This window comes from Lepidochelys kempii, chromosome 3, assembly GCF_965140265.1.
Source record: "Lepidochelys kempii isolate rLepKem1 chromosome 3, rLepKem1.hap2, whole genome shotgun sequence".
Classification (NCBI taxonomy): domain Eukaryota; kingdom Metazoa; phylum Chordata; order Testudines; family Cheloniidae; genus Lepidochelys; species Lepidochelys kempii.
In genome coordinates, this window is record NC_133258.1 from 87606325 (window position 1) to 87622109 (window position 15785).

Consider the following 15785-nt stretch of genomic DNA (forward strand, 5'->3'; position numbering starts at 1 on the left):
CAAATTTTACTGGGTTAATTGGAAAACACTGTTGCTGCACACATGGCAAATTTTACAGTGAGCCAATTTGAGTATTTTCCAGTTTTTTGGAATTGAGCAGTTTTATTGGTAGTACAATAGCATTCTGTCACCTGTGGAAACTGCCTATTTTTTAGAAAGCCACAAACTACGAGGTGAACTCAGAATTCTAAGTGGTAAATGATTCTCAACCCCTCCCCCACTCTTTCACCAGCAGCATGGATTTCCCTTTCGATTTCCCCAAGCCTAAATTACAATATTAAGCTTGAAGTGATAATCATGCACGTCAGATGCTTACTTAAGTCACAAGAACAAATCATCTAAAAAAGCAGGTTAAAAAAGTCTGAAAAAATAATCAATAGTTCAATTACTTCTATAAATAGTTATGAGGATACAGGCACCTAGACAATATTGTCCATGGCACCCAAGACACACATTTTCATTTTGGTGATTGTCAGACTAACATTTTCATAGGCCTATGCTGGTTTCCATTGAAAATACTAAAAGCTACCATTTTTTTTCAGCTGCATCAGCCTAGGTCACAAATATGTGCATCTGTATATGCAGCACTAGATAGATTCTCAACTGATTTATCAAGGCACACTGTGAAACAAGAGTGTCTATGCAGGCATCCTCCAAATTGAAAAGAACTTCAAGTAGTTGTCAAAGCTTAACCCCAAGGGAACTGATGTGGCTGAAATAGAAGCCTCCGGAATTCAAAAAGCTGGATAACAGAGCAGGGAGCAGTTTTCTGCACACAAAGTTTATTCATCAAAACATTTGGGGTCAATCCGAACAGGAGGTAGTGCTATTCCTCCCTCGTCCCCCCTTTTACCCAACAGCCAAGTGGTTAGAGAATTCACCCAAGCTATTGGGAGACCAGTTCAAACCCCCACTTTGCCTGATGTGGAACTTGAGTCTTTCCACACTGCAGGTAAATTCCCCAACCACTGAGCTATAGCTAGGGCCCTTCGTTTTCAGTTTTCATATTATTTAGTTTTTCCCAGGAATTTATCAGGAAAGTGTGGGCCCCTTACTGAATGAGGGAGGCAACCTAGTGACAGAGGATGTGGAAAAAGCTAATGTACTCAATGCTTTTTTTGCCTCTGTCTTCACTAACAAGGTCAGCTCCCAGACTGCTGTGCTGGGCATCACAAAATGGGGAAGAGATGGCCAGCCCTCTGTGGAGATAGAGGTGGTTAGGGATTATTTAGAAAAGCTGGACGTGCACAAGTCCATGGGGCCGGACGAGTTGCATCCAAGAGTGCTGAAGGAATTGGCGGCTGTGATTGTAGAGCCATTGGCCATTATCTTTGAAAACTTGTGGCGAACGGGGGAAGTCCCGGATGACTGGAAAAAGGCTAATATAGTGCCAATCTTTAAAAAAGGGAAGAAGGAGGATCCTGGGAACTACAGGCCAGTCAGCCTCACCTCAGTCCCTGGAAAAATCATGGAGCAGGTCCTCAAAGAATCAATCCTGAAGCACTTACATGAGAGGAAAGTGATCAGGAACAGCCAGCATGGATTCACCAAGGGAAGGTCATGCCTGACTAATCTAATCGCCTTTTATGATGAGATTACTGGTTCTGTGGATGAAGGGAAAGCAGTGGATGTATTGTTTCTTGACTTTAGCAAAGTTTTTGACACGGTCTCCCACAGTATTCTTGTCAGCAAGTTAAGGAAGTATGGGCTGGATGAATGCACTATAAGGTGGGTAGAAAGCTGGCTAGATTGTCGGGCTCAACGGGTAGTGATCAATGGCTCCATGTCTAGTTGGCAGCCGGTGTCAAGTGGAGTGCCCCAGGGGTCGGTCCTGGGGCCGGTTTTGTTCAATATCTTCATAAATGATCTGGAGGATGGTGTGGATTGCACTCTCAGCAAATTTGCGGATGATACTAAACTGGGAGGAGTGGTAGATATGCTGGAGGGGAGGGATAGGATACAGAAGGACCTAGACAAATTGGAGGATTGGGCCAAAAGAAATCTGATGAGGTTCAATAAGGATAAGTGCAGGGTCCTGCACTTAGGACGGAAGAATCCAATGCACCGCTACAGACTAGGGGCCGAATGGCTAGGCAGCAGTTCTGTGGAAAAGGACCTAGGGGTGACACTGGATGAGAAGCTGGATATGAGTCAGCAGTGTGCCCTTGTTGCCAAGAAGGCCAATGGCATTTTGGGATGTATAAGTAGGGGCATAGCGAGCAGATCGAGGGACGTGATCGTCCCCCTCTATTCGACATTGGTGAGGCCTCATCTGGAGTACTGTGTCCAGTTTTGGGCCCCACACTACAAGAAGGATGTGGATAAATTGGAGAGAGTCCAGCAAAGGGCAACAAAAATGATTAGGGGTCTAGAACACATGACTTATGAGGAGAGGCTGAGGGAGCTGGGATTGTTTAGTCTGCAGAAGAGAAGAATGAGGGGGGATTTGATAGCTGCTTTCAACTACCTGAAAGGGGGTTCCAAAGAGGATGGCTCTAGACTGTTCTCAATGGTAGCAGATGACAGAACGAGGAGTAATGGTCTCAAGTTGCAGTGGGGGAGGTTTAGATTGGATATTAGGAAAAACTTTTTCACTATGAGGGTGGTGAAACACTGGAATGCGTTACCTAGGGAGGTGGTAGAATCTCCTTCCTTAGAGGTTTTTAAGGTCAGGCTTGACAAAGCCCTGGCTGGGATGATTTAACTGGGAATTGGTCCTGCTTCGAGCAGGGGGTTGGACTAGATGACCTTCTGGGGTCCCTTCCAACCCTGATATTCTAGGATTCTATGATTAACAGTGTTTATTACCACAATAACAAAAACGGGTGAAAATCAGTGCAAAAAAACCTTAACTTTTCTGGGTAAATATCAGTTTATTTTGATGGATGGAAAGACAGGGGAAAAAAGCGTTCAGTAGATTAATGCTTTGAATTTCATTCAATGTGGTTTGCTGCAGAACGAAAACAGAACTCAAAACCCAATGCCACCTTTGAGTTTAAGAAACAATACATTTCCAATCCCCAAATAAAACTTTTCATTTGAATAAACGGTTTGCTGTTGTAGACTCAGAACTATTAGCTTATAAATATTTAAATTTAATAATAGGCCACATCCTTTTCAACGCATACACTTAACTTTATCCTTTTCTCCTGTTTTTTTTTTAAACTTTCAAATATTTCATGTTCTGAAACATATGCTGATACACTAAAATGGGAAAAAAATGAAAATTTGTATCAAATCTTTAAACCGTTATCTGCTAACAGCTTGAAAGGTGTATGTGATGGGCATCAGATTCATCAGTACGTTCAGATGCGCATGCATTTCAGAGCTTGCGTGGGTGTCTAAATGGGCCATCTTGATTATCACTACAAAAGTTTTTTTTTCCTCCTGCTGATAATAGCTCATCTTAACTAATTAGCCTCTCAGTTTGTATGGTAACTTCCAACTTATCTGTATGTATGTGTATATCTTATTATATGTCCATTCCATGCATCCGATGAAGTGAGCTGTATCTCACGAAAGCTTATGCTCTAATAAATTTGTTAGTCTCTAAGGTGCCACAAGTACTCCTGTTCTTTTTGTTTATTGTATCTTATAGACCGGGGGTGGGCAAACTTTTTGGCCTGAGGGCCACATTCGGGTTTCCAAAATTGTATGGAGCGCCGATTAGGGGAGGCTGTGTCTCCCCAAGCAGCCAGGCGTGGCCCAGCCCCCGCCTCCTATCCGACCCCCCCCCAACTTCTTGCCCCCTGACAGCTCCCCCGGGACTCCTACCCCATCCACCACCCCCTGCTCCCTGACCACCCGCAGACCCCCACCCCTGCTTGCCCCCTGCCGCTCCATCCAACCCCCCCTCTCCTTCCTGACTGCTCCCCCCGGGACCCCTGCCCCATCCAACCCACCTGTTCCCCGCTCTCTGACCGCCCCGACCCCTATCCACCACCCCCAATTCCCCTGCCCCCTTACCATGCTGTCTGGAGCACCGGTGGCTGGCGGTGCTACAGCCGTGCCATCCAGAGCACTGGGTCAGGCTGCGGCTCTGCAACTGTGCTTCCCAGCCGCCCAGAGCGTTGCGCCAGCGGGACAGGGGCTGGGGGGGAGACTCCTGGGCCAGAAGCTCAGGGGCCGGGCAGGATGGTCACACGGGCCGGATGTGGCCCGCGGGCTGCAGTTTGCCCACCTCTGTTCTGGACTAATACATAGCCTCACTTCAACAGACAGCTATGCATACAGACTAATGTATTATCGTAATAGCTCTCTCTATACAGATAGATACAGATTTAACTCATGCAATGTATTGTATTTTCCTAATAAAACAAGTTATTTTTATATATTTGAATGATACAAAAGTAGGGTGAAAACTGGAGGAAAAAAATACTTTTTGTAAAACCCGGGAATTTTTCAGTAAAAATCACTTTAAACTGAAAACAAAGGGGCTTAGTTATAGGATATTCTGGGATGAGTCTCTCTCACTCTCCCCTTAAAGCTGTTCAACTAGTGGTTAGAGCACTCACTTGGGAGGTTGGAGACCTGGGTTCGCGTCTCTGTCACACATCAGGGAGAGCAGGGATTGGAACCTGTGCCTCTCACATCCTGGTTAAGTGCCCTAACTACTGAATATTAAGGGGGCAACACCTCCTTCAGTGGTTTTGTGGATGGCATTTTCAAGTTTCCTTTGCTTTTAATAAAAAAAGCAGTTAAAAATTTCAGTTTACTCAACTGAACAAAAAACTAGAAAAAAATATTTCAGTTTGACAAATACTTTGTTCAACACAGAATATTTCATTTTGATTGCTGGCATTTTTGTTTTGGATGAACCAAATTTCTCTTCAATTTTTTTGTTCAGCTATCAGACAAAAACAAAAAAATCAATTATTTGCACAGCTCTATAGAGAGGGCATCTAAAGTAGAAAGATGTTCTTTCTGGTGGACACAAGACTTGTTCTATGTTTCATGGAGACACTATCTCAATTTTGGAAATTAACTAGAGAGGATATGTCAGAGGAAATTAAAGCCTGACTAGAGCCCACTGACATTGACAAACAGAAGCTGACTGTTTTGATGCAGTCTGTGGGGGCTAAGAGAAATATACTAGGCAGCCAATTCCAGCACAGAATCCTGACTCAAGGGGTATCATAAATATAAAGGGAAGGGTAACCACCTTTCTGTATACAGAACTATAAAATCCCTCCTGGCCAGAGGCAAAACCCTTTCACCTGTAAAGAGTTAAGAAGCTAAGATAACCTCGCTGGCACCTGACCAAAATGACCAATGAGGAGACAAGATACTTTCAAAGCTGGAGCTGGGGGAACAAAGGGTGTCTGTCTGTGTGATGCTTTTGCCGGGAACAGAACAGGAATGGAGTATTAGAAATTGTTAGTAAGTAATCTAGCTAGAAATGCATTAGATTTCCTTTTGTTTAATGGCTGGTAAATAAGTTGTGCTGAATGGAATGTATATTCCTGTTTGTGTGGTTTTTTGTAACTTAAGGGTTTGACTAGAGGGATGCTCTATGTTTTGAATCTGATTACCCTGTAAGATATTTACCACCCTGATTTTTACAGAGGTGATTCTTCTACTTTCTCTTTAATTAAAATTCTTCTTTTAAGATCCTGAGTGCTTTTTCATTGTTCTATAAGATCCAAGGGTTTGGGTCTGCGTTCACCTATGCAAATTGGTGAGGATTTTTGTCAAGCCTTCCTCAGGAATGGGGGTGTAGGGCTTGGCGGGATATTTTGGGGGGGGAAGACTTCTCCAAGTGGGCTCGTTCCCTGGTCTTTGTTTAACATGCTTGGTGGTGGCAGCATAGGGTTCAAGGACAAGGCAAAGTTTTGTACCTTGAGGAAGTTTTTAACCTAAGCTGGTAAGAATAAGCTTACGGGGTCTTTCATGCAGGTCCCCACATCTGTACCCTAGAGTTCAGAGTGGGGAAGGAACTTTGACAAGGGTAAATGTTTGTTAATTCTTACTTTAAAGGGCTTCCTTAAGCCTTCCTTCTCTTTTATACTTATACTTACAGGCTCTTTTAAGAAAAAAAGTGAAATCCGGACATTCTTTTCTAATTGGGATCTGATAGCTAGAGGAGAACTCTTAAGAAAACATCTGCATCCATATACATTACAGTTCATTCCAAAAAACTATTTACAAGCAGTGATTATGACGGTGTGGGATGGAGGTCTATCACAGTTGAGGTATCATTTGTCATTCTGAAGGTCCATAAAAATACTAAGAACAGAGAAGATACTTCTCTGTTTTATTTTATTTCAGCCATCTAAGCATTTAAATCCTCTTGTCTTCAAGGTGGCTAGCTAAAGAATCCAGGAAACTTCATGAGAAGTGACTTCTCACCGACAACTGCAAACTACCCAAGCTTTCAGAAGCAACCTGGCTTCGTTAAATAATGATAGCACTTTGCCATTACAATAATCCTATTTTGGCTGCTTTTTGTTTAAATCAACAGTACCACCTTGTGGCCAGTCAAGTTAAGTCACAAAAATATGCACCTCTGATTTCTATAACAAGTGATATAGAAGGAATTTAACAAAACCAAGCAACTCTAGAACTGTGTAATTGCCACCAACAGCCAGACTGAGATGGACATTCAGCGCATTAGTGACTTAACATTTAACTATCAGTCTCCACAATATCCACTGTGAATCACCAACTCTTACTCCCAGCTCCACCCTGGGAATACTGGTGATGTTGCATCACATAACAAGATCTCCTGGAGGCATCGTAAAGGTGGCAAGAAAATAATGGTGCCTACCTACCTTTCACAACAACATTTTGTGTAGTTCTGAAAACTTAAGAACTATTTTATGCCCTTTTGAAAGTTACAATTAACTCCTCAAACACAGCTGATGTCAGTGACACAGCACACACTGGGGTGTGAGCAAGAATCTGATCCATAATGAACCTGCATATTAAAAAGTTTACAGCCAATAATATACTATAGTCTTACTACTGGAGGTATTCAGCATACATTTCTAGAGTTAAAATGGGACACCTTTTCAGATCACATACAATTGTAGAAACCACCTCTGCAAATGGGAGGGATTCTCCCATTAGCATAGGTAATCCTACCTCCCCGAGAGGTTGTAGCTAGGTCAACAGAAGAGTTAATGCTTGCATTTTTACAGTGTATACTTTACATTAGAAACAAGACAGAAATTCTTCTATTGACCTAGCACTGTCTACATGGGGACATTGGTCGACTTAACTACACTACTCAAGGGTGTGGATTTTTCACACCCCTGACAGTTAAACAGACCTAATTTTCTAGATTAGAACAAGTTTAGGGGAAAAAATTAATCTATTCTAAGTAAGTGAACATGCAGAGCCAGGAAATCAGGTTCCTAATTCCAAATGTGCAATAGACTCTGTGACCTCTTGGGCAATACACAATCTCTGTGCCTGTGTTCTCTATCTGTATTTACCAACCTCACAGGAGTTGCAAGGCTTAATATGTTAATATATATGAAGAGTTTTGGTATCCTTAGATAAGAGCACTATAAAAATGCAAAGCATTAACACTAAGCAACATGAGAAATATTTTCCAACACAGTTGGCATTTTTCAGATGCACACAGTATTGTATTGTAAATATCCAAATTTTGATTGTTTGTGACAGATGAACCTTTTCCACATAAAAGAACATTATCTGCACAGAGCACCTATTTTTCCTACTGTATGTACATGGTTGAAAATGCAGAGGCCATCATCAAATACACATCTTTTTCCTAAAGAAGTGCCAAAGTCTAGTTTCAAATATAATTGACTTAAATCATCTCAACTATTTAGTAAGCAGCTTGTCCATTTCCGTGTGGGCTGAGTTAATTTGCTAAAAAAGATTTCCCAGGCGAATTCTGAAAATTTGTCAGGGAGCTGAGTACTCCACAGAATATGGCATTTCCCCCCCAAAATTTAATTATTGTGAGAAGGAATGATCACCAAACACTAAAACGAACATTTGCAAGAAAAGAAGAAGTAAAAGCTAGTTTAGTTCATGTTTGACCTTACCCTTAAGTCCCCTGTGCCAGGAAAATATTCACCATATTTATGGAATGATACTGTCATGACACGGTCCGTTGTATAAAATGCTTCTTCAACACCATCACCATGATGGATATCAATGTCAATGTATAACACTCTTTGGTGATATCTGGAAAAACCATATATATACACATGTGAAAAAAGGATGCAAGAGAAAGTGGCGTGATTTGAGTTGTCAGTGCTATGACATTCAGGAGTCAGTATGTAAATATAGTTAAGATTTTATTTCCTGTGCTATCTAACCAAAAACATGATAACAACTGAAGCTATCATACCGTTCAAAGAAAATAAACAAAAACAAAGATCATTGATTCATTTCTTCAACACCAAAAGCATTCTACATTTAACCTCATTCTGTCACCCAGTAAGAATCTACATTTTGCAAGCCAATTCTCTTCTCACGTTCCTCCCCTCCCCCCCAACCCAGTCACCACCAATTTTGTGATAACTGGGCCTACAAATTTACCCAAATTGTGAGCTCAACTGTAAAGAGAGAATAAGTGTCACAATAACTGATAACAAATGTTAATGGGAAAAGGTGCAAAAGCAAGATAGAAAGACTGAATAAGTACAAACAAGAAAAAGCTTATTGATATAACTCAAGTATTGGTAGGCAAGAAAAGTGTGGAATCAGAAATCAGTGAACAAAAATTGGTATCTTGGAAACTAGGCTTAGTTGGTGAACAAAATAATGAGAGAACGCCCACTACTCTCTTCTGGAGTCCTCAAAAAGAGACTTTGGCTGGGGCAGGCTTTGAAGCATACTATTGTGACACTAACTGAAAAACGAGAGGCGAAGGACCAAGTTCCATCGTCATGGTTGCCTCCCCCACAATCTCCTGAAACCCTGGACCTCCTTTGGCATAATCCTGAGAAATGTCGTGATAACACTGGGATTGAGACAGGGACCCAGATGACATCACTACCTCCTGCTGAATCCTGACCACCACCTGGGATGGGAGACTGTCTCCTGCATGCTGTCCTTCCAGGTCCTTTTCCTTTCCCACCTTATTTCTTTTCTTTCTTATCCCTCTAATAAAAGTCTAGATTAGCTGGGCAAGATTATAATGTTGCAACACCACTGTAAACTTGTGACCAGAAAAAGGCAAATAAATGCAAAGCCCAAAAAACTTGATGCTAGCACAAATTTGCCACGGCTTGGAGTGGCTGATAAGATAGCGTGCCATGCCTGTGTTTTTCTAGCAGTGAGGTTGCACATAAAAGTCAACAACAGAGACAAAAACTGCATTTCCTTCTTTCCTGTCCCCCCCCCACTCCTTTTATATGCACTTGTCTTGGTTTGTCTTCTTTGGAAATGGGACTGGGCTTTAGCAGCAGCAACATATTTAATACCTAATTTAAGAGACTGTCAGACAAAAGTTTTTTTCTTTCTAAAAACTCCTGCTAAAAGGAAAGGGAACAAGGGATATTGCTAAAATGAAAGTATGATGCTCTGTACCTCGGGGAAATACCTAGCACCCCCATGTTCATCCTTGTAAAATGATTGTGTGGCATCCAATGCAAAGTTTGTCATGTCGGGTGTCTTTGGAAGGCTCGTGATGTATTAAGCATTGTTGTTATAGTGATGTTATAGGTTATAATTTCATGTATATAGCTGAAAATGTATCCTCATGGCTTAAAGCAAGCAAGGACAAAAACTCTCCAGAAGCAGAGGGGGCAGTTCACACTTCATCAGGCCATGGATGGGACAAACCCAGTCCAGCCTCACAGGAACAAAGGGCGCTGGCCTAGGCAGCAACAAAAGAATCTGTTAGACTCTTGAGGGAGTCACCCCCTTCCTTTGGTCAGTTTGGAACTGTGATGTGGTAATGCTCACCTGACTCTGAAGTGTGTGGGGGATGGAGGGCGGCCCAAAGCCAAGAGGGAAGAAAGGACATGATAAAAGAGACACACATTTGCCATGCTCTTCCTCTCTCTTCCACCTACAGACACCACCACCACCACCAAGTGACTTAAGAGCTGATCAAAGGGGAGAGCCTGGCTGAAGAACAACCAGCCAGCCTGTGGTGAGAAACATCTAAGTTTGTAAGGGCACTGGAAGTGTTAAGATCAGCTCAGAATGAGTTTTGCTTGTATTTCATTTGACCAAATCTGACCGGTTATGTTTTGACTTATAATCACTTAAAATTTATCTTTACAGTTCATAAATTTCTTTGTTTATTCTACCTGAAGCAGTGTGTTTGGTTTGCAGTGTGTCAGAGGCTCCCCTGAGGATAACAAGCCTGGTACATATCAATTTCTTTGTTAAATTGAAAAACTCATATAAGCTTGCACCGTCCAGCGGGCATAACTGGACACTGCAAGACCGAGGTTCCTAGGGTTGTGTCTGGGACCGGAGATATTGGCTAGTGTCATTCAATCCAAGGAGCAGCTTACATGCCAAAGGCTGTGCGTGAACAGCCCAGTAAGGCTGGCTCCCAGAGTCAAGGATTGGAGTGACCTAACAGATCCCCGTCCAGATAACACCAGAGGGGAAAGTCACAGAAAGCCTTACTTAATGTTTTACATTTCAAATGCTTTAACTTTTTCCTTCTTTTCTGTATTTTTAATAGAAGGTTAAAATGATGTTTAATGGTGTATTTCCCATGATACTAAGCAGGCTGAGCTCTGTATACCAAACTCTGAACCTTGCTTAACACTTTTTAATGTTGGACAGTGACAGGGTCATAGGGGTCATGTTAACATCTTGACTCTTTGGGCCCATATATTCCATCTAAATTAATACACTCATTTCCCCTTTTCCCTTACTTTTTTCTTTTTCTCCTCTGACCGAGAACTGCTCCAGCCCCTCCCTTTCCTTTTCATGGTCATAATCTGTTTTGTTCACTCTGTCAACCTCAGACATTTTCTTTCAGTCTCATTTTCCTTCAATAAGCATGGATTTTACAATAGAAAGCTTCCCTCTCATGGTACATGTGCTAAAGGAATTGTCCAAGAACACTGTGCCAGTAAACGTAGAGAATTACTTTAGTTCAAAAAATACAGTTCCTGTGAACTCCTAATCTTGTAGTTTGTCTCCCTTTCCCTACATCCTCAAATATGAAGTGTTTATGCTTCCAAATGCATTTAACTAAATACATACAATATTACACAACTGGAAACCTGTTCAAAACTACTCATGAAGTTTCAAATAATCTAATATTTCTCAACCCTTGGAGACAATTTTTTATAATATTGTTGTGGAATAATGTAAAATAGCAAGCTCTGAGAAGCTATATACTGAAGCTTCCTATGAATAAGCACAATGAAAAGTTTCCTTTCCTTATAGGTATAACGAACAAGACTACTTTGCTCAGTCACGAGCTGACGATTGGAGCCCTGGTTATTGCTGAGGCAGGAATGCAGGGCTCATGTCCTGGGTGCATGTGAAGGATTCAGTAGAGTGGGAGGTTTGGATATTGACAGACTCTTCTCTTTGCATTCGCCTTAATTTTTTTTAAACACTCTTTTACTGTGTTCTCACAGATTACGGCTTTCCCTTTCCATCTCAACTTGATGTGCCTGGCAGACTGCCTCTTTCTTCAACTCAGAGGGCCCCAACCAAATACCTAGAGGTTAACTTTCCTAAAAGATGTTGTTTACATTTTAATTAAAGGGACAGAGTCAACTTAAAAATATATCTATATACTTCCATCTGAAAATTCTGCACTTAGTGTTGTTACAAATAACCCCAAATGCTACTGGTAATCAAAAGGTAATTTTATCTGATTTTCCTTTTTTTCCAGTCTATTTGTATGTCGAACAGCACTCTGCGTAGTCACTTTCACTGTTTTGCTAATGGTCACTTAATCCCCTACAGCAGTACAGGAGTAATGTAACTGCGTGATCTTCTCCAAGAGAGTGCCCACCAATAACAGCAGCAGCAAAGCTGGAACCAAAGAGGAAGCAGGCAGCCGTGCAGACAGAGAGAAATCAAGGATCGGGGAGGGGGAGGGGCCTGATTATGTGTAGTGGTGTTTCCCTCATGCTCCTACAAAAGACCTTTATTTTAAAAAGGAGCATGGAAGAACCACCTCATATTTTTAAAGATTTTTTTTTAAATCTCAGGAAATATGTTTGAGTAGGAAAATTGTATTTTTTAAAATATGGTCAACTTCAAACTGAGAAAGTCACTTTACAGGAGAAAGTAGGTGTCCCTGTAAGCTTAGTACCTCTAAATTAAGCCCTGCTTAAACTTTTAATTTTCCTTGCTTGTATGTGATTTAGTATGGATTTCGTGTTGTAACTCTAAATGGGGACAGATTTTTTATTCATATTGTGGTGGTTCAATGTATCTGATGAAAATTCAAGCCACCTTGATTACTGTGCATTTCTTAGTCACCTTTAAACATTTTAACACCCAGGTTTTCTGACATCTTTAGATCACAAGGTTAAACTTACTTCAGCAGCTCTAGGATAGCAAGCACAATATCATTGACGTAACAGAAACCAGATGCCTCTGACTTCTTAGCATGATGGAGTCCTCCAGCCCAATTAACAGCCATGTCAGTCTGTTGTCTATTTAATTTTACTGCCCCAGCTAAAATCATTAAGAAAAGAAGTTAAGTGTCTTTGAAAGTATTGGAAGAAAAACTGATAACATTTCTTGTAACAAGATTACCTCTTTATGCCACTTTTTTCAAGTCTATCTTGGACTTGCAGTTTTTAAAAATTTTAAATTACCACCATATTTGGTATTAAACAATCTGTGTGAAGCATCAAATCTGTCAGCCACACAAAGCCACATAACTACGATCAAGCGCTCGAAAGCTTGTCTCTCTCATCAACAGGCTATGGTCCAATAAAATATATTACTTCACCCACCTGGTCTTGCCACTATCCTGGGACCAACATGGCTAGAACAATGCTGCTTATGACTAGTAAAGCATTGTACTGATTGGTTTTAATTGCTACGGTCATATTAATATCTTTAAAAACAATTAAGTCCACCATATACCTACCAACAGAGCCTCCTGTTGACAGCTGGCAGAACTCAAACAGTCCATCAAACACAGGACAATCTTCTCCAACATTAACTGTGTAAGAAAAAGTGTTGTTAGTTTTCAAGTGCATATTCCTAATATGTGCACAGGTATTACAAACATATGTTACTCAAAACACTCAAATGTAACCAGTAGTATGGTTATAGTTCAAGTTCAGCTGACATTTTCATTGCATTCCATGTTTTTGGCAATTTAGTGATTCAACTGTTCAAAGTTACATTGTACTGAAACTTGACATTTTCAGCATATAGATATACGTTTAGGGACCATAGGAGCTTGTAGATGAATGAACCTGAACTGTTGCTTAAGGTATTTAAAATTTTCCACACAAGTCAGACGGAGTAATCTTTTTTACAACTAGGAAGAGCTTTGACTAAATATATGTACAATTACAACAGTTTTGCAATCCAATGTAATATACCCTCTTTGCACAGAATCATAAATGACACCTTCAAATATTGTAGTTTATTTTTTGAACAATTTTATAGGCACTTATGTGATGTGCCTATTATTTCCCTCAAATTAATTCTTAATCTTAGCTAACTTCCCTCCAGCTAATAAAGGCCAATTCTAATATTCAGCTCACTCTTCTTTTCACCCAGTACTTTTTACTTTTCCCACTCATTTCTGTGATGCTTCTTCGAAGGCAGGGGAAGTAACACTTCTCTATTCCAGTGGTTCTCAAACTTTTTTCCCCCCACAGACCACTTGAAAATTGCTGAGGGTCTTGGTGGACCACTTAATGATCTTTCCAAATGTTGTTTGTACTGTTAGCTAACTATTGTAAAACACTTTGGATAAAAGCGCTATATATTAAAAAAAACCCTTAATAATAAACTAGGTTTTTTTGTTCTACAAATAAAAGCACACAACTCATATTTTAGTATCACTAGTCTTACCTTTGTTGCGATGGATGTTCCCTCTCTCCCAGGCCACGGCAGCCCCTGAGCTGGGGCTGGGAAGGAGGGGGATCTCTCCCTCTCTCCCCTGCCACAGCAGCCACAGAGCTGAGGCTGGGAAAGCAGTCAGTCTCTCCCCGGCAGCCACAGCCCTGGAGCTGGGGAAAATTGCCTCTTTCTCTGGCCGCCGCAGCCCTGCATGTCCCAAATTCCTCCCCCCGCCCCGTTCTCACCCCACTGCCCCCTTCCACCTACCCCCTAATCCCCCCAAGGCCACCACCTCACCTTACATGTGCATCTTCTCCAGTGTCCAGGCACCTAATTAGTGGAGCCACACCTGCGCGGCTCCACTAATTAGATAGGCGGAGCTTCATTCTCTTGTGTGCAGCCACCCAGGTGTGCACTTTAGAGGCAACTATCCGCAGGCCACCTGAATGGAGCTTGTGGACCATAGTTTGAGAACCTCTGCTCTATTTATAAAGCTCTTATCTTAGAATGTGTTTTAATTTTTACAAGCAACTAAGAACCGACAACTGTTAGAAGTGAAATTTGACCAAGTACAATGAACCTACACATAGCACCTACCTCCCACTTAAGTTCTCAGAATGGGGTGTATTGTATTGGGGAGAATTTGACCCCATACTAATAACTGTATACTCGAAGAGCATTTGGTGTTCTGAGTAATCTTGAGACAAAAACTAGAAGCTCTTTATAGACTGACGTAAAGGAGAAACAATGCCATGAACCCATTGCATTGTTAAATATTTAGACAACCAATGCATGTTCACACTTTATATATATGAAGTACTTAACAATCCAGTACATGAATAAATAATGTAGACTTAGTCCAATTTGGAGACTTACATCTCTGCATCTGCTTGCTATATTCAGACATATTGTCTGGCCTTATTGATCGAAGAAATTTGATGTATTCGTCACTGTGGTACTTGGTCATTTCTTCAGCTGTAGCTTTATGGGGTCGCTGTAAACAAGAAAGTAAAGTTAATTTTACTCTAACAAAAAATAATATTGCAACAAATGTTAGTTTTTAACAAATCAGATTAAACCAGAGATAAAATTCATGCAACCAATCTGAACTACCTTAAAGGTATTATAAACAGACACTGGAAAAACTCTGTACCCTAAGCATATTTGGATAGAGAGTAAAAGTAGCTACAACTCCATTAATAAAATTTAACATGCAAAATATTTTTATAGTGCAGCCTCCATTATGTTTTGCCAATTGTGCTGACATAATTAATGATGGCAGAAATATTATATATTACCCTGAAACAAAAATGTTAAAAAAAACCCCAAAACAAAAAAAACAACCCACCCTCCCCACAGGGGCCTAACCCTGCTTTTCTGCCACATATGGGTAGCAAGCAGTGGCTCCTGTGTAAGTTGAAAAGTTCTGCTTCATTTTAAGTTGTCAAAGACTGGGGGGAAAGAACGAAGATTAATTAACGTTTCCCAAATAGAAGAGGAAAATATCAGCTTCTAGAAATAATTCCTCACATGTAATGGGGGGAAAAAAAAGGTTTAAAATTGCTGTATCTTTTAAAAGTAATTTAAACATTTTCAGTGTCCAGACTGCTGCTTATACTCACATAAATTTCCATTTTTCTGTACAAGCCATAATTTAGCAACAAGTTGTGAGTCATACGGATCCTATGGGGTTTCATGGGATGGCCCTGCCCATAATAATAGTTTCCAATATCACCTATAAATGATAAACAATTATATTTAATATTATAAGATACAACTTTTCACAGCATTCCCATCCCCCATATTTATTTGTTAATTATTTCTTCTAGTTGCAGACCTGCATA

General features: G+C 40.8%; 1 protein-coding gene across 1 annotated transcript in view; it reads right to left on the reverse strand.

The window, feature by feature from the left end:
- The window catches only part of HDAC2 (histone deacetylase 2), a 57827-nt gene that overhangs the window by 24113 nt on the left and 17929 nt on the right, over positions 1–15785 (reverse strand). The window contains exons 2-6 of the mRNA XM_073337100.1: positions 15564–15676; positions 14818–14935; positions 13013–13087; positions 12453–12591; positions 8019–8160 (exon numbers count right to left, since the gene is read on the reverse strand). Coding sequence (XP_073193201.1) covers positions 8019–8160; positions 12453–12591; positions 13013–13087; positions 14818–14935; positions 15564–15676 — 587 coding nt within the window. The remainder of the gene's footprint in view (positions 1–8018; positions 8161–12452; positions 12592–13012; positions 13088–14817; positions 14936–15563; positions 15677–15785) is intronic.